Source organism: Felis catus, chromosome C1 (assembly GCF_018350175.1).
Source record: "Felis catus isolate Fca126 chromosome C1, F.catus_Fca126_mat1.0, whole genome shotgun sequence".
NCBI lineage: Eukaryota > Metazoa > Chordata > Mammalia > Carnivora > Felidae > Felis > Felis catus.
In genome coordinates, this window is record NC_058375.1 from 218,483,921 (window position 1) to 218,506,603 (window position 22,683).

The 22,683-nt window shown below is 49.3% G+C and overlaps 2 protein-coding genes and 1 pseudogene across 9 annotated transcripts in view; all 3 read left to right on the forward strand.

Annotated features, from left to right (window-relative positions):
• The window catches only part of RBM44 (RNA binding motif protein 44), a 45,693-nt gene extending 40,899 nt beyond the window's left edge, over positions 1 to 4,794 (forward strand). For all 5 annotated transcript variants that reach the window (XM_023259911.2, XM_023259912.2, XM_045034679.1 and 2 more), the window contains one exon: positions 4,309 to 4,794. The gene's annotated coding sequence lies outside the window, so the exon portion shown is untranslated. The remainder of the gene's footprint in view (positions 1 to 4,308) is intronic.
• Positions 4,795 to 8,108: 3,314 nt separating this feature from the next.
• Positions 8,109 to 8,286, forward strand: LOC111561986 (annotated as a pseudogene).
• Positions 8,287 to 13,229: 4,943 nt separating this feature from the next.
• RAMP1 (receptor activity modifying protein 1) overlaps positions 13,230 to 22,683 on the forward strand; it is a 46,937-nt gene continuing 37,483 nt past the window's right edge. The window contains exon 1 of one of the 4 annotated variants that reach the window (XM_045034683.1): positions 13,230 to 13,377. In XM_045034683.1, the coding sequence (XP_044890618.1) occupies positions 13,341 to 13,377 (37 nt within the window). In that variant the 5' untranslated portion in view covers positions 13,230 to 13,340. Of the gene's footprint in view, positions 13,378 to 16,387; positions 16,609 to 17,167; positions 17,771 to 22,683 lie in introns of those variants that run through there. The other 3 variants (XM_023259915.2, XM_045034681.1, XM_045034682.1) reach the window with 3 other exon arrangements.

Genomic DNA, 22,683 nt, shown 5'->3' on the forward strand with positions numbered 1-22,683 from the left:
AAATGGTCAAAGACCTAAGCATACAAGCTAAAACTATACAACTCTTAGAAGAAAACCGAGGAAAAGCTTCAGGACACTGGATTTGGCAATGATTTCTTGGATATGAAAAGATAGATAAATTAGACTTCATCAAAATTAAAAATGTGCATCAAAGGATACTCTCTCAACAGAGGCAGTCCACAAAATGAGAGAAAGTATTTGTAAATCATTTATCTGATAAGGTCGATATCCAAAATATGTAAAGAACATCTACAACTCAACAACAGTAAAAAAATAAATAAATACAATTTTTGAATGGGCAAAGGATTTGAATAGACATTTCTCCAAAGAAGATATGTAAATGGCCAATGAGCACATGAAAATATGCTCATTATCACTAATCATTAGGAAAATGCAATAAAAACCACAGTGACATAGCACTTCACTTCCATTTGGATGGTTATTATCAAAAACAGAAAATGACAAGTGTTGGTGGGGTAAAATTGGAAACTCTGTGCATTGCTGGTGGGAATAGTGCAGCCACTATGGAAAATGGGTACTGCAGTATTTCAAAAACATTAAACATAGAATGACCACGTGATCTAGAAGTTCTACTTCTGGGTAACTAGAAGAACCAAAAGCAGGGACACAAATGTTAAGTTGTGCACCACGTTCAAAGTAGCATTATTCATAAGAGCTACAAGATGGGAGCCACCCAAACACCCATCAGTGGATGAACAGATACAAAATGTGATCTACACACACAATGGAATCTTACTCAGCCTGGAAAAGGAATGAAACTCTAACCCGTGGTGCAGCATGGGTGAACCTCGAAGACTGTGATAAGTGAGATGAGCCAGTCACAAGAGGACAAGTCCCCTAGGATTCCACTTATACGAGATACCTAGAGGAGTCAAATTCATAGTGATGGTTATCAGGCTGGGGGAGGGAAGGAGGGGTGTAGCTGTTTAATGGGTAAGAGTCTGTGTGGGGAGATGAAAAAGTGCTGGAGATGGATGATGGCAGCGGCCGCAGAGCAGTGTGAATATCCTGAGTACCTAGAACTGTACACTTAAACATGGCAGCTCTTGTGTTCTATGTTAACCACAATGCTAACATAGGGGGTATGGATTGATAAAAGTTTTTTTAGCCTACAAAAGTAGGTAAAAGGACATAGAGAATAGGCAGGAGAAATAGGACGCATTTAGTAAGATGATGAAAACTCAGTTATGTCAGTAATTAAACATGAACGTGAATGAACAAAATACTCCTTTGAAAGACTCAGATTGTCAGAGTGGCTGGGCCACTCAAGTCGGTTGGGCGTCCGACTCTGGCTCAGGTCATGATCTGGGGTTCATGAGTTCGAGCCCCGCATTGGGCTCTGTGCTGACAACTCAGAGCCTGGAGCCTGCTTCAGATTCTGTGTCTCCCTCTCTCTCTGCCACTCCCCTACTCTCTGTCTCTCTGTCTCTGTCTCTGTCTCTCTCTCTCTCTCTCTCTCTCTCAAAGATAAATAAACATTAAAAAAAAAAAAACCCACCTATACAGTATCTCTAGAAACACATCTTAAAAACATTAGGATATCAGAAGATAAAAGGATGGAAAAAAGAACCACACTATAGTAACGTTAGTTACTGGATCATATGGTAATTTCAGTAAAATTGCTGAAGAATAAATATTTGATTAACCAGGAATAACAGTTTGAAATTTCTATGCATCTAGTAAAACACCTTAAAATATAAAGCAAATATTTCTAGAACTATCAGGAGAAATTGCAAGCTTTACAATTATAATGGGAGATTTAAAAATACCTCTCAGAAGAAACAAAAAAGTCAGTAATAGTATAGAAGGTTTGAATAATCCAAGTAACCAAGTCAACCTATTGGACATTATGTAGAACGTAATGCACATGATAATTGCAAAGTCAAGTCTCTTCAGGGCTTCGAAACATTTACATGGTTTGGCCATGCGCTAGACCATAAAGTAAGTGCCAGTAAATACCAGGGACTGAAAAAGAGTGTGCTCTCTGGCTACAATTCAGATAACCAGAAATCAGCAATGGAAAGATACATAGGAAATTCCTGTGTTTGGAAATAAACATCTAAATAAACAGTGAGTGAAAGAAGAAATCATATAATGAAAACTAGAAGGTAGGTTTCAGTTAAGGAATGATAATGAAAACCCCCCACATCAAAACTTGAGGGATGCTGTTTAGAGATTTGTAAACTTAAATGGATAGCCTTAAGTTCCTATGTCATAAAAATGAAACAAAATTAATGAGCAGTTAATTAATGCAAGTTAGAAGAAAAAAAAGTAATCCAAAAGAAGTACAAGAAGTGTGGAAACTACTGAAATAACAAATATACAATAAGAAGGATCAACAAAGCCAAAAGATTCTTGAAGAAATAGAATAAAGTTGATAAACCCCTGATGAAACTGACAAAGCGAAAAAAGTGAAAAGACGTAAGATAAAGAACAGTTTTCAGAAAGGAAATATCACTACAAATCTTACAGTCATTGAAAAGGTGAGAGGACATTGCTAATGACTTCAATACAAATTTTTTATTAAATGAGCAACTTCCTAGGACAATTCAACTTAACAAAAACAGACTCTAGAAGATATAGAAAGTCTCAGTCGTTTTTGTATTTATTAAAGAAATTGAATCATAAACTCTTCCCACAAAATAAAATCTAGGCTCAGATGGCTATATTAATGAATTCCTCAAACATTTAAAAGAAATTAGGAGGAATACCAGTTTTAAGTTTTCCAGAGAAGTGAGTATAGTCATGAGACCGAAACCAGGCCAATGACGTTACAAGAATGGAAAATTACAGACCAATCTCATGAACATGGATGCAAAAATTATTTTAGAGATATTAGCAGACTGAGTCTGACAATTTGTAGAAAGAATAATAGCTTATGGCCAAAGTGACCTTATTAACCAGGAATGAAAGTTTCATTTAACATTTGAAAATCAGTATAATTTACTATATGAATAGGACAATGGAGAAAAATTATTCTTTCAGCAGATGCAGAAGCAGTTGATAAAATTCACCACTCATGTGATAAAATTCTGAACAAACGAGAAGTAGAATGTCAGATCTTTTCTTCTTCATGAGAACTCTCATGATCTTGAGATTTTATTGTACTTGGAAACTAACAACTTGCCACAATTTCATTAATGCTGGCAAAAGACATGAGCCTCCTGGGACAGAGACAAAAGAGGTTTTTCCCACAGCAATAGCAGTAGCCAAGAATGTTATTTTCTTGCCTAGTTCTTTGAGCCTCAGTTCTCATAAAGCAACCCAATGAGGGCCCGGTGATGCCTCACATACAGTGAGTTACATTACAGGAAGAACCCCGAGCTTAGGGAACCCAGATATTTTATTATGGGCTACAGGCAAACCTGCCAGACCTTTGTCATGGAGGGAGACATCTTTGTTATGCTGGACATGTTCGTCTTAAAAGTAATAATTTTCATATAGGTGTTCATTACTAAACCGGCTTGTGGATCTACCTTTATGACACTAGCTGAGATGCTTCATAGCGAATAGATTTAACATCTCACTTAAGTGATCTGTTCAAGACATGGCCACATCTTTACCACGAGGACAATCTGGTTTTCTCTGTTAAGTGGCCCATTTCTGCTTTGATGTAGTAGTAGAGTTTAGTGATGATAGAATTTAATGGTAAATGAGTGGTTTTGATATTCTTTTTTATGATAAATGAATTTAGTGACAGTAACTGGTTTAGTAGTAGAGTGTACTGATAAGTAGCTACAGTAGTGCCCCCTTATCTGCAGGAAGTACCTTCCAGGATCCTAGTGGATGCCTGAAACCACACACAGTACCAAACCCTACATGTATACTGTGTTTTTTCCTATTCATATGGACCTATGATAAAGTTTACTCTGCATTAGGCACAGAAAGAGATTAACAACAATCTAATAATAAAACAATTATAACAGTATGGTGTAATGAAGGTTATATAAATGTGGTCCTCCTCTCAAATTATCTTACCCTGTACCTAGCCTTCTTGTGATGACGAGACGGTAAAATGCCCATGTGATGAGATGGAGGGAGGTGAGTGACCTAGGCACTGGGACGTAGCATGAGGCTGCCACTGACCTGGCAGGGCTTCAGGAGCATCCTCTGCTCCTGGCCCGTGGTTGACCACACTTGACCACTGGTAATGAAACCTCGGGAAGTGAGACTGCAGATTGGGGGGGGGGGGGGGGGGCTACTGTCTGTACTGCTCTGGAATATCGGATTTGGCGTAATCCAGATGTTTTATTGTTTATTTCTCTCTTCTTTTCTTGCCCTATATAGAATTTCCTTGGAAAGCAGGAGTTCCCTCCTACAGAGAATGTTCTACAACACCTAGGAAAAACACTGTGGTAGTGGCAAGACTGTGGGATTAAATAGGCTCAGTAAGTGGATTTCGCTGTGTAATAATATCCTGCTTTACAGCCTTCCCTTAAAATCTAGCAGCTGTTGTTGCTACAATATTAAGGTCTTCTCTGTATTAGAAAGAAAATTTTTAATGTTCGTAAACTTTATATTTCAGCTTGTTACTTAGAGACTTCAAGCTACACATTTTGGATTAGAAAAAATGGTCATGTCTATTTTAAAAACCTTTGTTAAATCATTTTTTTTAAACAGTGACCAAGAGAAGATTTATTGTTTTCAGAGTCCATTAAACGATTTCTGTACATGAAAAATATACTTCACCTGAAATTCTTAGTTCTAGTTTTTAGTTTAAGACTCATATTGGACCACAGGATAACAGTTAAATAAACTGAATTTGAATTTGTAGACATATAGAATGTGTCTATTTTTCAGCTTCCAAGGTAATTAAATTAATGGTGTGATCCATTTAATGTGTTTTTGACTTTAGTGTAAAACATTTAGATGTATTTTCCCCATTTTCACGAGGAGGAGTGAGGCCACATGCACTTGGCAAAGCACTTATGTAGTCGCCGCAGTGCTCATCTTTGTTTTGTCATAGGTTCTGGTACATGTGGTTAAAGTGTGAATTGCGGCAGTTTTCAAAGCCTAATGTTATGCCTTATCTGATAACTTGGACATCTCTTTGATTACTTTTTGAAGGTCACATACTGTTTAAAGTTGCAGTTTTACCAGTATTAAAATGAACATTTAAATATGCACTCTCTTCTTCAAATGTGTAAAATGTTTAGAGTGTTCAATAGTTGGTATCCTTGATTAAAAGCCGCTCATTTAACATTTATACTTGACATATTTGTAGTTAATAAAGGCAGAACCTACAGTACCACTGTAAATTTAATACTTTCTGCAGGTTTGATGGCATTTTCCACGTGCGAATTAGCCTACCAGTGTAGTGTCTGTGTGGAAAACACGTGGATGGGAAGGCTGACCATCAAGCTACTGGATTTCAAAATTCTTGTCTTTTAAGGGATTTGGGGTTTATTCTGTATAGTAATTTGTCTCCAGGTATCACCAGATCATCCCAAATGTCTAGCAGGAATTAGGTTTCAGAATGTAAAAAAAAAAAAAAAAAAAAAAAAAATTAAAAGGTTTCTTAAATGAAACTTGAATCATTGCTTTGGGCCATACATCAAATTAGTAGAACTTGAGAATTGTGGAGATTTCTTCCCATATGTTAAATCACGTGGTCATTTACATTAAAAGGCTGCATTCAAGAATAAAAAAAAATAAAATAAAAGGCTGCATTCAGAGTTAACAGCGCATAAAGTTGAAACATGGACCAGATACTCTTTTCAACGTGCTGGTGACAATTAAGAAGCTTACCTCAGGTCATTTGTTTCCAAAATGATTTGACGAAGCGGAGTCCCCTTCTAGAATACAGAGCAAATTATGACATTTGGTTTGGGAAAATATAGAAAGGGTTGCTTGATGTTACAAGTGTCAGGTGTTTTAAATAAAGATGTTCTGTTCAGAAACTACAGGTAAAGCTCAGATGACGTTCATAGATCAAAAAGGCTTTCAGCCACGATCACATGATCACTGCTGCCAATAAGCGTGTTGACTCATATGGTCATTTGTACTAAAAGGGCTGCTTCAGATCATGTGGGCGTCCTCTGCTCACAGTCACCTTTCGTTCCCACTGTATTGTTGGAACAACAAAGAGCACTTGAGCCGTGTCAACTAGAATATGCAAATAATGACGCTTGGAGATCACCAGAGATCTGGCATGTTGTAAGACTGTCACCAAAACGTGGGACCAGAAATTCCCGGTCGGCTCTGCCTGACACCAGTGTTAATTCTCGTCCACGGAGATAATACGTGTAACTGAGAAACTGAGTAGAATCAAGAGTTTCTTTTTAAAGGAATAGTTCTCCAGCCTGCGCTCTGTGTATATGAACTTACAGCTTTTTCACTGTTATCATCGTTACTTATTACAAAGTATTTACCTGGCACATAGAATGTTTAAAGAGTGTTAGCTCCTGTGGTCAGCAGCGTAATGACCCTCCACACTGTCCGTCCTCACCCCCAAACATGTGAATGTGTCACTTGGCAAAGGGGATTCAGGTTGCAGAAGTAAGATTGCCACACAGCTGACCTTGAGACTGGAAGATGATGCTGGATTATCTGGGTGGGCAAAAGAGAAAACCAGAGAAAGAGCCATTTCTAGAAGCATCCCTACCTGCTGTTGCTGGCTTTGAAGATGGAAGAAGGGGACTGGAGCTGAAGAATGGGGGTGTGGCCTCTTAGACTTAGAAAAGGTGAGGAAACAGATTGTCCCCTAGAGCTTCCAGAAGAAATGTAGGCCTGCCGACATCTTGATTTCAGCCTCGTGAGACCTGTGTCTGACCTCTGATCTCCAGAAGATAATAAATTTGTATTGTTTAAATCACCAAGTGTGTGGGAATGTCTTACATTAGCAAGAGGAAGCTAATGCCACTGCAATTGTTATCTCTAGGAAACCTTCAGGAGCAATATAAGATTGTTTACAGGATCTGCGTATTTGCCTGAATTTTGACTGTTGGGGGGAAAAAACGTTATGTCTGACCTGTGAGTGCTATATAAATCCTCAGCTGCTGTTATTTATATAGAACTTATATCTTAATAGTAGCATGATAGAGTTGACAGTTGCAGTCTCCTGACCGATCAGAGAATATCCTTACTATATATTGGTTGCTATAAAGGCCTTTGCCTTTATTGCCAGGAAGCTGAAAGCCTTGTAGTGTACTGCTTAAGAATGCAGGCTCTGAAGCCAGGTTTTCTGGGTTCAGATTTCCTGGTCCAGTTTTGCTTGCTGTTTAGCCTTGGACAAGCGAGTTAATCTCCCTGTGCCCCGGTCGTCTAGTGTGTAAAAATGTCAGTGTCTGCCCTCCTGGGGATGGCGGCAAGTAAAACACAATACTCGTTAACAGCGAACGAGTCAGGCGCGGCTTGCCGCTGATGGTAGGGCTATCATCTAGCGGTCTGCAGTGACGCATCTTTGGGGTAGTAACTGCACTCTTGTATCTCTTGCTGTTTTATTTTCAGTTTACTTTCTTGATTTATTTTCTTCCTTTTCAGCGAATGGCTATAACCAGCCTCAGTATTTCTTAGAACGAAGCAGACCACAAGTTAGTATGTTAGTGAGAGGGCACTTGACTACAAACGATAAAAACACAACTCTAATAAGTAAAGCACAGAAAAAGGAAAATCGACAACTCCAGAACTGAATTCAGGTCTGACTAGCTCAGGAGGCTCCTGCTTTCCTCTCTCTCTGTGTCTGTGTCTCTCACTCCGTCACACGCTCACATGTACACACGCTCACACACACACTCCTGAAGTAATTAGCGGTGGTTACGGTGTTCACCAAGAACATCCGGGACATACGCACACAGGCAATGTAAGCAGCGTGCAGATTGAGGATTTGGTCTACAGCTGTTTAACTTTTTATTTAGCGTCAATCTTAGACTTACAGAAAAGTTGCAGAGATGGTAAGTCACGTGTGCCCTTCACTGAGCTTCCACTAGTGATCATTTGCATAACCCTACTAAACTTGTCAAAATCGGGACGCTAACATTGGCACGATACAGCTGCCGTGCGTCTTACTCCCGTGTCACCAGTTTTTGCCCCTAATGTTCTTTTTCTGTTTCAGGACCCAGTCCGGTGTTTTTAGCCCCCTTTAGTCTATCGCTTCTCAGCCTTTAGGCTAAGATCAAGTGTAGTATCCCCTCTAGTCTGTGACGGTTCCTAAGTACTCTCTTGTCTTTCATGACCTTGATGCTTTTGATGAGTATCGATTGGCTAGCGAATGCCTTCTCAATTACAGTTTATCAGCTGTTTTCTCCTAATGAGATTGTGGTTATGCAGTTTTTGAAAAGAGCTTCCACAGAAGTGTTGAGTCCTCAGAACGCCCCGTCTGGGGTACGTGGTTTACCTCTTGTAAGTCACACACTCTCGTGGTTCCAGTGGGCTCTGCTGGGTTTTCCCACTGCGAAGTTACTGTTTTGCCTTCACGGTCGGGGGAAATCTGTGGAGGTATGAAAACACCAGTTTCTCTTAAAACTTTTGCTCATGGGTTTCAGCGTCCATCAGCGGATCTCACCTGAAACAGTTTTTCTTGTGGTGTTTGCCTGATGGCGATTTTGTAGGTCTTTTATTCCTTCCACACTTGTCACTTAGAATTTGCCTGCAAGGAAAAGCTGTCCTTCTCCCCTATTTATTTATCCACTTGTTTGTATCAGTGTGGACTCGGTGACGTTTATTTTGTTCTGTGAGTTATACAGTACTATCGTTCCTAATTTTTTTTTACTCAAATTATTCCATAAGGAAGTAGGAGACATGAGCCCTCAGTGATTAGGAACTTCGGCAGGTCAGGCCCTGTGTCTTTTTTTAAAAACTGCCATCCTTTTTCAAGCACTTATTTTCTGGCATCACGGGCTATTTTAGGCTCATCTTGTATATGCCCTGGCCCAGCCCTGGAATCAGCCACTTCGACAAACTCCATTTTCCTTTATTGGAGACTACTATATAGAAATCAGCATCTGGTCGGCCGACGTGCTCACTGCTGTCGGAGATGGTCTTGGGCCCTCTCAGCAGACAGAGCCAGGAAATAGGGAATGTGTGTGTACCTATGGGTCCAGGGACACAGAGACACAGGCACACCTCTGTTTATTCGGTCCTAGTGGGCACCTGAAGTCGTTACAGCATTTCCAAACCGGGTCCCGTGAGAAGTACAGCATTTGCATACGGTTCTTTTTGTAGCCTTTCAGTGTGCCATCAAAAATATTATTTTCTAAGTTAAGTGTGTTTTTTATTCCTGATCCCCTCCCGTGTGGTAATGTGACACATTTGTCACAAGAGTCTCGCAGAGGGTAGAGGGTCCTTGGTTCACATGTGTCAAATCTTACCTCCCGGTTTTATGCCGCAGCTCTGGATAGATTGACTCGTACTAATTTCTGTAGTATTGGGATATGTTTAAAAGTTTTCTTTCTTGAATGTTTTATATCTTGGACGTTAAGATTTAATCTTAGGGCCTCACCAGCCCCCCTCTTCTGCCCCCAGTTCCTCATCAGGCCACGTCTGCTCTCACCCAGGTGGGGTGGCTGCGGGTCGGATGGGGTGCGAGAGAGGTCACGCGCTGGCATCTGCCGACTTGTCTCTGATTCAGTTCTTTTGCAGTTCTAAAACTCTCCTAGTGACGCTGACGACGTAGTTTTGCGCAGAATTGACTTTTCACTTTTTTGTTTCGCTTGCTTTTGGAGAGAGCTTTTGGGCAAATCAAATACGCAAGCAGTTCTCAGCTGCCTGCAAGTCCCAACTGTTTGGTTTTACCAGCGAGACTCCGTGGGGGATTTGAAAAACTGGAGCTGGACGAGGCTGAGGCTGAGTGTCCCCGAGATGCTGCTGTTTTTGTTTAATGGTTAACAGTTGTACGCTGCAAGCCAGCCACAGAACTGCGTTGTCGTGGTGTAGAAACGTCCGGGGCACTAACTCATCACCGATCACGACTAAAACTTAACCTCTCGATTGCTAGCCTAGTGGCGAGGACACCGGCAAAGTCTCCCCCTTCGTACCAGCAAGTTATTGAAAAACTCCATAGAACTTGTCATTGCTGTTTCCTTCCAGGACTTAACGCTGTCCCTCCGCACACAATGTGTTTTGTGTCCGGTCGCTTTTAAAACTCCTTCTTTATTACTAATCTTAAGCAATATGATTGTGATGTGCCTTGGTGTATTTTTGTTCATGATTCTTGTGCTTGGGATTTGTCAATGTTCTTGAATTGGTAGGTTTCTCGAACAGTTTTTACACACTCCTGACGGGACTTGCGATAGCACGTGCATTCAGCCACGTGCAGTTGTCCTCTGGCTCTCTGGTGCTTTGTTCTTTTCTTTTTTTCTTAAGTTTTTGTTCTGGGATGTAGTGGTTACTTGGAAATCATTTGTTTTTGTCAGTTCTTGCTTTTAAGCTTTGTTGGGCAGCCCCAAGGCAGCCTATATAATTTCTTCTGACTCTAAAGGCAATACCCTTCTCATTACTCTGTCTGATGTTCTGCTTATCTCGAGGTTTTTCCACTATAATTGGTGGAAAACTGGAGCTATCACAGGCCCTGTGTGAGCTCTTGGGGATTCTTCCAACCTGTCCTTTTCTGTGCCTCAGGCAGGGTGCTTCCATACACGTGCTGACCAGCATTATTAGGCTGAGACTCCAGAAACTCTGTGCAGACCTCGCCTGTGCCGCTGTCCTCCCCGGTCCTCTGGAGCCCTGCCTCTCTGGCTGCCTGGGCTCCCCTGGCCCCCCAGCTTGCTCCTCGACTCCGAGACCCCAGCCAGGCTCTGTGTGGGTTCCCCACCCGCCCTGTGGTCTGGAAGCTGCTGGCAGTGAGCAGTCCCGACTTTCCTCACCTGTTCTGCTGCTGCCCAGGATCCCAGACCTGCACTGCCCGTGCTCCAGTGCGACAACGGTCATGTCATCGCTTTTGTCCAGTCTGCAGTTTAAGGGGGGAGGGTAACTCCAGTCCCTGTTACTTCATCATGGCTGGAAGCAGAAGTCTTAGGTAATTTTGAATTTTTAGTAATGTCGACCAGTTCTTGTTGACCCATCTAGGTTGTGTCTTTAACCCTGGCTGTGCACACGGCAAAGCACCTGCCCATGCCTCACCTCTTCCTCTGTTGAACGTAATGTCCATCTGGCTGGAGGTGCCTGGGGAGAAGAATGATTTCCCGTGCTCCTCACTGCCACGTAGATGTCCAGATGCATCAGACAGGATCTAGCCAGGGCAAAGTTGCCAACGCTCGTTGTGTGTCATAGCCATGGGGCAAGTGCTGACAGAGCTCACTTTCCTACCCTTGCAGAAGAGGAAGCCTGTAGTCATTACTAGATGTCTCTTCCCCAGACCCGAGGTGCAGACATGGAGACCACTGGGAGGGAAAGTGCTGGAGGGTTTGTAACACGCACGCATGCACGCATTCCCAAGGGAATTGTGAACTTCCAAAGTCCATGAACTTGAGAGATAAACTTTGTCCTCTTAGGTACATGCACCTGTTAGGGGGTGTGTGTAAGAGCACGGAGAGGAGAAATGGCACACGGCTCCTGGTCAGCCTGGCGATGATACAGGCATCCCCAGTGCCTTAGGTGACAGGGCCCAACGAGAAGTCGCAGGGAGGGTCCATGAGCCGAGAGCGGGAAGGGCGGCCGTATCGTCATCTGATAGAGCCATGCACGCCCTTCGCCCTCCTGGTGACTACTGTCCCCTAGCACAGGTGCATGGAACCCGGCTGGGGCCCCACTTCTCGCCCCTCACCACCCCCTTCCTTCTGGTGGCCCTTGCCCCTCCTCTCCTCCCAGCCAGCCCTCAAGACACACTGCAGCCGAGCCAGATGGGACACACTCCACATGTACAATACAGTTCCTGGCATCTGCGGGATAGACTGGAGAGCAGGGCCTGCACTGTTTATCTAGCACAGTCTTGCACACAGTAGGGACTCCAAGGCCTAGCAAATGAATAAAGTGGGGAGGCCAGGCCACCCAATAGAGTGTATCTTCCTCAGGTTCAGGAAGAGGGGCTAAACAAGGCAAGAGAGCTTGTGCCCTCCCCCGCCATCTGACACAGACCCCTCACTCTCAGGACCCTTGGGGTGCCCCAGGTGTAGGCATGCGGGCCTTGAGGCTCTCCCCTCCCCCCACCCTCCAGCTTGGGTTCAGAAGAATGGATGGGCCAGCACAGGGTCCGTCGGCTGCCTCCTGTTCTCTGGGCAGACAGCAGGTGGCTCTGTTCCCCTTCATGTAGCCGGGGAACAGATTCCCTCCAGACCTGTGCTAGGCGCTCGGTGTACCGCGGTGTACGAACCAGCCACGACGGAGATGTGCCCACTGCACTCGAGGGGGTGATTCTTTCCCTCCCACGCGCAGTGAGCACAAACCTGCTGGGTTCCTCGGGGATCTCCTTGAATAGGCTGTCACAAGACGGAACCACTGAGCGGGGAAAATAACCACCAGCACGGCTTTTTCATGTGTCCTACTCACACCTCTGCGCGGGGAAAATCTCCTTCCCCACGGCGCTCCCGCCCCCCGTGTACCCCAAGGAGCCCTTCTCTCACCCTCTATAACGAATATGCCCAAGCTTCTTGTCCTCTCCCCGTGTGAGTTCTCCGGGCCGGCAGACAAGTCTAATGCCGTCACCTCTCCACTCAAGTTCAGAGTCTGATGAGGCTCCCCAGCCTCGCGTCTGCCTCCCCCCATCCATCCCGGGCAGCAGGTCCGTCGGGGCCTCCTTTCCATCCTCCCAAGAGCCCTGTTCCCTCCGACCCCAGGACCTTTGCGCATACCTGACGTGTCCCTCCTCCCCTGCGCCCACGCCATTGCTCAAACTGCAGGTCTCAGCATGTATTCCAGTTCCTCACCGTGTGTCCTTTGGGGATTAGTAAGCGTCTCCCCGAGCCCTGGGACTGGCTGTATCCCCCGAGAATCCGCAGTGCCCACACCTTGGGGGAGAGCGAGATGCAGAAAGGAGGTCTTGACCTTTCGCAAAGGAGACCCCCGGGGCAAGAGTGCCCGGAACCCAGGGAGGGGAAGAGGATGGTGCCCGGGTTGAGCCTGAGGTGCCCCGTCTAGAAGACCCTCTCTGGCGTGGAAGCGTGTTGGGCGAACACTGCAGGAGAGCCCGCGTGCGCGTCCCAGCGGAGGGTCCCGGGGACCCCGAGCTCGCAGCGCGCGGGGCGAGCTGCTCGCCGCGGGGTCGGCCTCCTCCGCGCGCCCGGCCGGCAGGTGCGGGCCCGCCCCTCTGCGCCCCAGCGACCTGCCCGCCCCCGCCCCCAACCCCCTCCGGAGCCGCGGTGGGCGGGGCCAGGCGCGCGCCGCCGCTCCCCGCTCCCGCCCCCGGCGCCTCAGTCCTCGCGGGCGGCCAGGCTCGGCGGCGCGCCATGGCCCGGAGCCTCGGCGGCCTCTGGCTGCTCCTGGGTGAGTAGGGTCGGAGTCCCTCGGGGAAGGTCGGGGGGAGAGGGGCGGCCTGGGGGCCCCGGGAGCTCGCAGGGGCGCGGGCACCTTTCCCGCGCGCGCCCGCGAACTCGCTTCCCCGCACCTGTGCTTGCCGGCCCCGCGCGGGCTTCCGCGTGTTAGCAGGCACCTTGCAGCCTCCGCGCCGGGAACCGGGTTCGCGGCCCATTTATCTAGAAACTAGTTAAAACCGAGAATCTCTGACTGTCTCTCTCATGCAGCACTTGCTGATTTGCAAGTAAACCTCCCTAGGATGTCCTTTGCAAAAATGAGACCAGCCTTCTTCCTCGGGAACGTTTCCAAACCTTCTTGTTGTTGTTTGCTTGTGAACTTGGCACTTCTGTGTGCTAGAAATTCAAAGAGGGACTCTCGGTGGGGAGGCAGAGCATACTCAGCTTTCTGTTTGGGGAGAGATTATAAAACAAACCCAGGGACTAGAGGAGCCTGCGCCACAGACTTAGCATAATTTACCTTGAAGTTGTCCTCATGACTTCCCTGTCAATGCTAAGAAACCTTGCTAAACTGCTTTAGCCACTGGACTCACTTCATGTAGTTACTTTTTAAGAAAAACTAAATACAGGGCACTTAAGCGGAAGAATCCAGCGGCCCGGAGATGCACGGCCGGCGGCTACTGCCCTGGTACTTGTGGTCTTTCCCCAGAACAGGTGATGTTGGTGGGGAGCACCTGAGTGCGAGTCCTGATGAGGGATGACCGCTGCCCTGATTATGTAGGGGGGGGGCAGCAGCTGGGGGCAGTGAGGCTTGTCGGCGGAGGTGGCCCAGGCCACCTGGAGGAGAGGGGCTTAGGGACGCGGCAGGAGCCTGGTGGTTGCAGGCTGGCGGAGGAATCTCTCGCATTTATTAAAACCCATAGCATCTGCTTCCCTGCAATGTAATCTGAAAACTGATCTTGCCTCTTAAAGTGTCTTGGCCGAGGTTCTGTGTAAAGCAAAATCTTACAGTATTATTCTACCCTTTTGTGTTGGGATCCATTTGGCTTGACATGGAACTTACTGCTTCAGTTTCCTAAGAAATGAACGTGTCCCTGCTAACAAGGCAGGAAGCCGGGTTGTGTCTCTTTTCTTTTAAGGCAACTGACTAAATGTCCTCACTGCTGTCCAGAAGCTGCACCCCCTAAAGCCTGTGTAAATAAACACTATTGTCAGGATCACATGTAACGTCTTTCCGTGTTTACCAAGAAAGTAATACATGTTCTGGAAGTTCAAAGTCCTGTAATCTTAACATTATTTTGAGTGGTCTGGCTAATGTTTGTATCTTTATTTTCCAAATAAACGCCGCTTTACGAGGTTATCAGTAAATTAACGTCACTGGAGCCCAGCAGTAATTAGTAGAATTACGGAGCCCGCAGTGTTTTCTTCCCAAATTATAGCAGTAGCCAGATCTCCCTTGGTGATGCAGATTTTGCTGCCCAAAATAGCAATGTGGAATTTCTTTCTTTTTTTTTTTTTAAGTATGCTAGTCCATAGGCTCAAGAACTTAACCGTAACAGTTTTATAACCAAGCTGTTGTAAGCCTGGACTTGGTGTATACGCTCTTGTTTACAGAAGACTGGTATGACCGCATGCATTTTGTAAATTTTAAGTATAGCCACTGAAAAGTTTTTCATCAATCAGGAGAGAAGGACGTTTCCAGAGGAGCCAGGGTTATTCTGGGATGGCTGTGTTTGTTGGAAACCCCTGTATCTGTGAGCCCGCCCTCACCCGGTGTGCTGGCTGATGCCGTCTTCAGTGACTTGCTTGTCTGTCACCTGACCTGGGAAGCAGGTGCCCTCCCTGGTGTGCAGGGAGGCGGGGGTGGGGGTGGGGGGCATTGAGGGTTTTCTTGCAAGGCTGCCGTATTTATTGAAATATATGGCTCTATGTAAATACACGTATAAATGTTTGGGACTGACTGGGATGTCGCAGGAAATACAATAAATGTGTCTACTTTAGATTGTGGTGCTGGTTTCAGTCTGGAGACAGTTCTAACCCTGGAATCCAAAGCTGAAGGATTCTTGTTTGCTAATCAACTCGGCGTGTTTGTTTACTCTCCCTGGGTATTTAACCGCAGGGAGAGAAATTTCTGGATTTTTGTCTCCCTCCCGTAGGCACGTTACGGTCAGGCCCAGGCCAGAGCTGTTGAGAGAGCTTGTACCCACGCTGCAAGTCGTAGTGAGCCTCCTGCCAAGGGAATGTTTTCGGTGGAGTCCTTCCTTATGGCAAATAGCTGGTTCTGTTCCTCCAGATTCCAACCCCCACCCCCCCCCCCCCCGCCGCCCAGAATAAGCCGATTCCACAGTTTCTCCTCAGTTAAAATGTGGGTCTGGCAGAGCGTGTGATGTGGTTGCCGCTTGTGGTGTGAATGCCAGCGCTGAGCCCCCAAGAGTGGAGCCCCCAGGTTTGGCTGCCAGCGTCCCCAGCCCTGGGGCGGGCAGAGCCCTTCCTTCCCGAGGCCAGGCCCACCCGGCATGGGGGGGCTCTCCCCTCTCTGGGCCCCGACTCCGGCCTGTCCGCCAGGATTGCCCCAGGGAGGGCAGGGGACCCTGGCTGAACAATCCGTTTCCTGCTGGAGCCGTGGGAAAAGCGGGCTCCCCCCCCTCGGCTGGATCTCCGAGCCCGGCTGTCACATCCCATCCTGTGAGCCGCGGGTGGGGGGACCATGACAACACGGACGGACAGGTGCCTGCTGCACGGCAGGCAGCAGTGGGCTCTGAGGGCTTGGAAACCCCGCCGGAGCCTCTTCTCTCCCAGGCCTCAGGGAAGGCATCCTGAGGGTGTGTGGCAGGGAGGAGGAGAGCAGGAGTGGGAAGGGGAGAGGGGAGCCGGGCGGAGGAGGCCCCGTGCCCGCCTGCCTCTGCACGCCAGAGAGACAGGTGATGCTGAGAGAGGGGATGCCCGCCCCCCTCACACACAGAGCCCCCCGGTGAGGCGGCCTGGTCACCAGACCTGCCTCCCTCCGTGACAGGATGACCCCCGCCGCTGAGTGACGTTCTGGAGAACTCACGGGCTCTCAGTGAGGACGGTTATGTCAGCACAGCGGCCCAGGAGGGCTCCCGACCTAAACAGGATTGTATTCACCTTAACATAATGAAGTGATTGTTGTCCGTGGAGAAGATTTTTTTTCCCCCGAAGATTGTTTTATTTCAGTATTTTCCTTGCCACGGAAGGACCTCACTTCCATCATCATCTGAAGCATGTAAGCACCCCCCCCGGGAGCGCCCCCCACCCCCACCCGGAGACGCACCACCCAGGCCGTGGGGGGAAGAGGCCTCGCTTCTTTGTTCCTCATCAGGCCTCGTGCTGCCTCCTTTATTTGGTCCTCTGATGCCGCCCTCCCTGCCATGGGCGGTCCCCACAGTGGATTCTGGGACCTCTCCCGCCTGGCCTTGCTTGCCTCCTGCCCCCCAGCTGCACGGCCCCCCTTCCAGATGTCTGCCTGCCTCTGGGAAGCCTTCCCCGGCTGCCCCTCCCGCCACCCCTGGGGTGGGCAACCATCCTCCCACTGGGTCACTCACAGGGGCTGGGGTGCAGGGGACCTGGCTAGCACCCACCGTGCTCTCCCGGGCTTTGCACCTCCTGTGCCCACAAGGCCCACCAGGAAGGAGTCTTCCTGAGCCACACGTGCCTGGGAGGGCAAAAGGCAGCAATTGGCCCAGGGAAAGAATTGCATACCGATGACCGCCATATTGTCACATACTCTGACCCGTGATCAACTAGAATTCAAGCAGTTCACGTATCACGAAGCAAAACCGCATGTCACAGAGGGAAGAGGTCTAGAAGGCATAATCACTTAAACAGAAACCTGGTGGCACTGATACCCAAGGTTGGCTTTCTCTGTTTGTGTGTGTGTTTATTGCCTCTAGAAGATTCCATGGGTGTGATGGTCAGAGGAAAGATGGCTGCTGGCTGGGTGGACAGATAGGAGAGCGAAACCGTTTCTCCTGGAAACTCCTATGTGTCCTGTAGCTCAAGTGGGTCGTGTTGTGTCATGACAGGAAAGGGGTTCTAGTAGGTAACCCACTGCTGGAGGCTGCCCTGTTCAGCTTTGGACAGCCCCTCACCCCCGCAAGAATGGCCCAGCACCAACGTCTATGGGGCCGAGTCTGAGAAGCCCTTCCGTGTAAACACATAAACAGTGCTCTTTGCGTGAAAGGAAATAAGCCATGGGGGTAGAGCTGGAGGTGGGGGCCCTTCTCCCGAGCCCTGAGCAGTTTTGGAAGAGCCCTCCAGATCCCCAGGGTGGTTATGCAGAGGCCTGAATCTTGGAACTTTCCGGAAGCCTTGATGGCTGAAGTGTGGCAAGAGGAGGGCTTTGAGCAAGGCGGGCGCTCGAGGAGGACCCGAGCCTGTGGACCAGGGTAAGCCGTCCAGATTTCATCCCAGGGCAGTGGGGAAGCCTGAAGCGTCTTAAGTGGTTTGGGAGAGCCGTGGGCTGCTGTGCTACAGCGGGTTGGAGGCAGGGACCGTCGAGGGCTGGCGGGATGGGGGTGCAGCCGGAGGTTTGAGGTGGCAGGAGTGAGGGACGCGCCGTGGGTTTGGGTGTGGGCCGCAAGGAAGCAGGGAGGCATCGGGAGCTGCCAGGCACCTGGCAGAGGCGGAGGGTGGGGGTCCACCGCGGGGCTGGCGGGGAGGACGCATGGCCCCCACTTAAATTCAGACTGCAGATAAACGACCGACCGTTTTAGTATAAGCCTGTCTCGAGCCATACTTCTAAATACTCATGCTTAGCTGACATTCACATTTACTTGGACGTCCTGTATTTTTATTTGCTGAAGCTGGGAGCCCCAGTCACAGCAGCCACGTTGGGCTAGCTGTCCCCTTGGACAGTAAGGGACAATGGCAGGTAGGCCGGTGTCCACACAAGCGCAGGGCCCAGAAGAGAGGTACGGCCGGGAGAGACATCAGGGGTAACATCACAGTCGGGAAGGTGTGCGAAGCACAGACAGAAGGGATGAAGACAGGTGCTGGCCGGGGACTAGCAGTCAAGGCCACGGAGAGGAGACAGATGTGGCTGCAGGGTGCCACTGGGCACTTTGACAGGGGCAGCATCCGTGGGGCCCCTGAGAGAGGGGTCAGCCGGGGTCAGCCAGAGAGCCTGCCGACCTCAGGTTCCCTCTCGGGCACCCTGGTTTCAAATATGCAGATCTCTGGTCCACCTGGGCCGTCTGCCCATTTTCTAGCTAAGTGGCTCTTGGGGTTTGAATGGCGGTTGCTCTGATTTATTGACTGATCGGGGAGGATTCACATCAAGACCAGCTGGTTAGGAAGCCGCACTCAGTACCTCCCCCCTCCAGCAGGACCCCGTTTCCCCCGCGGGTTCCTAGCAATTACTGCAAACGGGCTCCCCTCCCCTATTTATTTTCTAACTGGCCGCTGCTGTCCTCTAGGCTCCTTCTCGTACCTTTGTGGTGTGGTTGGTTGGCCTCTCTCCCCGCCCTCGGTGTCTGGCAGGGCTGTCTTCTGGCTTTGTTTCCGTCCTTCTCCCCCTTGACTTTTTCAGACACGTCATGAGATCGTCTCGGGGACCCTTCACTTTGTTTTCTGCTCCCACTGGCGGGACGGTGTCTCTTCCGCCAGCAGCGTCCCAAACCTTCGGTCTTTCTCCTTCGGGAGCAAGATGCTTTTTATGTCATGTTATCTCAGCTGGGTGAGCGGGGGAGGAAGGAAGGAGAACGAGCCTTCTTTCCATGTGGGAGCTCTGTTTTCTTGATGTGAAGGAAGAACCACTAACTGCAACCACACTAACAGCGGGAGGAGTTGGGAGCTCTCTGTGGCCGGGGGGGGGGGGGGGGGGGGGCTGCTGGCGCCACGGAGAGGGGGGCACAGGTGGAGAGGAGGTCTGCCATGCGAGTCTCGAGCCTTTCTGGGACAAACGGGGTCTCCCCAGGTGCCCGTGCAGACCCAGGAGTCTGCCGACCGCTGCTCGTCTTGTGTTTTGCTCCGTCATCGCTAGGTCAGGTGGCTTCGGTGCGTGGCGTTAGTGGCACTGGGTTCTCTTCCCAAAAGACGTGCGAGAACTTCCATCCTTTCCGTCTGTTTGCGAGGCGCGAATGAGAGACATCCCCCAAGAGCTGAGGACCCCCATTTCCACCCAGAAAACCATCTGGGTGGAGCCCCTTCAGGGCTGAAGAGAGCAGACTCTCATGGGTATGGGTCCGCCTGGGTTTCCTGTTTCTCACGGCAAGGACCCTGTGTCACATTTTCTGTGAACTTGTCCATTTTTTTTTTTTAATTTTTTTTTTCAACGTTTTATTTTATTTTTGGGACAGAGAGAGACAGAGCATGAACGGGGGAGTGGCAGAGAGAGAGGGAGACACAGAATCGGAAACAGGCTCCAGGCTCTGAGCCATCAGCCCAGAGCCCGACGCGGGGCTCGAACTCGCGGACCGCGAGATCGTGACCTGGCTGAAGTCGGACGCTTAACCGACTGCGCCACCCAGGCGCCCCTGAACTTGTCCATTTTATCCAACGTGTAACGATACAGACAATTATCTTATTTTTCTACTTGTGCCTGTGGACATTTGCCCTTTTTCGGCCCGATTCGTGAACTGAAGGTTTCGCGTTGTTCCTTGATGGACGTGGACACGCTGGATCTCTGTCATCTGTCCCCCAGCCCCACCCCCAGCAGACCAGTTCTTTCTCCTCAAATGCTGAACCCGTTTGCTTTTCTTCTTAGCAGTGAAACTTGTCCAGTCCATTCTCTGCTGGGCCTCTTGGCCGCCTTCCCCAAGTGTCTGTCTTGTGGCCGTTGTTAATATTTTCTAGATTTTCCGTGTGTGTGGCTTCAGTTTCCTCCTTAGCCTCTGAATTCTTTGGAAGCAAGTTTTTTAAAAATCCCAACTGCTCAGGTTTTTTGGTTTCTGTTTCAGATTCTGTGTCTCCTTCTCTCCCTGACCCTCCGCCATTCATGCTCTGTCTCTCTCTGTCTCAAAACTAAATAAACTTTAAAAATAAAAAAATACACATACATAACATAAGATTTACCACCTTACCCGTGTAAAGGTTCTGTGGCACAAAGTACGTTCACGTTGTCGGGCAGCCATCCTCATCATCCATCTCCGGAACTTTCTCGTCTTCCCAGACTGTAACTCTGCCACTAAACGCTAACTCTTCATAAACACGAACACCCCCTGCCCCACCCCCCGCCATCTGCTTTCTGTCCCTAGGAATGTGTACTTCATAGGAGCGAACTCATACAGTACTGTCTTTTTGTGGCTGGCTTGTTTCACTGAGCCTGATATCTTCGGGATTCACCCACCAGCAGCATATGGCAGGATTTCCTTCCTTTTCAAGGATGAATTAGGGCGCCTGGATGGCTCAGTCAATTAAGTGTCCCACTTCGGCTCAGGTCATGATCTTGCGGCTCATGAGTTTGAGCCCCACGTCGGGCTCTGGGCCGACAGCTCAGAGCCTGGAGCCTGCTTCCGATTCTGTGTCTCCTTCTCTCTCTCTGCCCCTCTCCCGCTTGTTCTCTCTCTCTCTCTTTCTCTCTCTCAAATATTTAAAAAAAAAAAAAAGTATAGATAGGCTGCATTTTTATCTGTTCATCTGTTGGACACCTGTGTGGCTCCCGGCGTCTGACTGTCACGAGTCGTGCCGCTGTGAACACGCGTGTGCACGTATCTGTTCGAGACCCTGCTTTCACATCTTTTGTGTGTCTGCCTGGAAGTGGGGTTGCTGGCTCAGATGGTAGTTCTGTGTTTACTCTACTTTCCCGGAACTGCCATCCTGGTTCCCACGGCAAGGGCACCATTCTGCATTCCGTCAGCAATGCTCAAGCGTTCCAACTTGTCCACATGCTCACCAAGATGTGTCGTTTTCTGGTTTTCTGAAGGTAGCCATCCTGGCAGGTGCAAGGTGCCCGTCACTGCTTTCCAGGTGGAATTTAACTCTGTCAGCGATGGTACTCTGGTTTATCAGTTTTTAGTCTGACGTTGTCTGACTCCACTGCCCGGTCTTTGGGTGTTATTCTGTGTCGGTTAGGTTTCGGGCCCGCTTTAGCATCCCATTTTCTCATGGATGCGGGGGACACGTGAACAGGTGCCCCCACGTCTAGCACAGAGCAGGCACTTCTGGCGGGGAGGGAAGGAGGGAGGCGGGGTCTCTGGGCCAGAGCAAGGGGATGGTGGGCTGGGTCTGCCAGGAGGATCCTGGTCAGGTGACAAGCAGAGAACCTGGTTGATAAAGGCGTCGTTGGAGAAACTGCTGTTTGAATGGCGAATGAAACGGGGCTGTGGCCTAGAGGACTTTTCCTTTCTCCCTTGACTGGCTTCTCAGAGAAGAGCGGGGGCTGGGGATTCCTCCTGCTGGGGATGGAGAGTCTTTTGGGGGGCAGACAGGACCCCTGGAGGGCAGTCAGTATGCTCGGAGGGAAGCACAGCAGTGGTGACATGCCCAGAGACCACGTGGGGAATGCCGGAAAAGACCGCGGCAACCACACAGGGGCTGGCACTGGGGCCTCCTGCCCGCTGGGGGCAGGGCTTGGTGACTGAAGGGCCTGGTCCGGGGGAGCCAGAGAAACCAGCCATGAGGGAGGCAGGAGCAGGTGCTCCGAGAGGCCGGGAGCTCCTCCCTCAGGGCCTGGGCACCTCAACCTCTAGAACACTTGTCTCCAGGCCTTCCTGGTCCCGCCCCGTCGGTGCCATCCTGAGGCCACCTCCACCAGGGAGCCCCCTGCACTGTGGTTTATTTGTAAATCGAACACCTGCGCCAGTGCCCTGCGTTGTCACTAAACACACACCAAAGAGCCTTCTTTGACAGGTGAGCTCTGAAAATTGGTTTATAAAATCACAGAATTCCTTTTGCCCTCCTCTGGTGGTACCACAAGTCCCTTCAGGATGCCAGTGGTGGCCGTGGGATTGAGTCTGGGTGCCGGCCCCTCCAGGACTCCGAGGGCCCCTTTGGGCCGTCTGTCCTCACCTTGACCTCTCCGCTGGTGCCCCTCTGTGGGAGCGGTCCTCCCAATGCAGGGTGGGGGGGAGGCCTGTACCTGCTTCCCTCGGCACCTGCACGCCGCCAGGCATCACTGTCGGTGGCTGGGTGGCCATCCATCGCGTGGGCCTCCTGCCGCTCGAGCAAGACCCCTCTCGACCGCTCATGGGGAGGATGGCCCTGAGGAAGCCGGCCTGCAGAGATGCCTCCCTTCAAAACTCCTGTGGACGTCAGTCATCCACAGGCCTTGGGGCTGCCTTGGGGGTCCCTGGCACTGAGCTGGCCAGCCTCACTGTCTCTCCCAGGTGTCCTGAGAGGAGCAAGTCAAGGATTGCCTCCT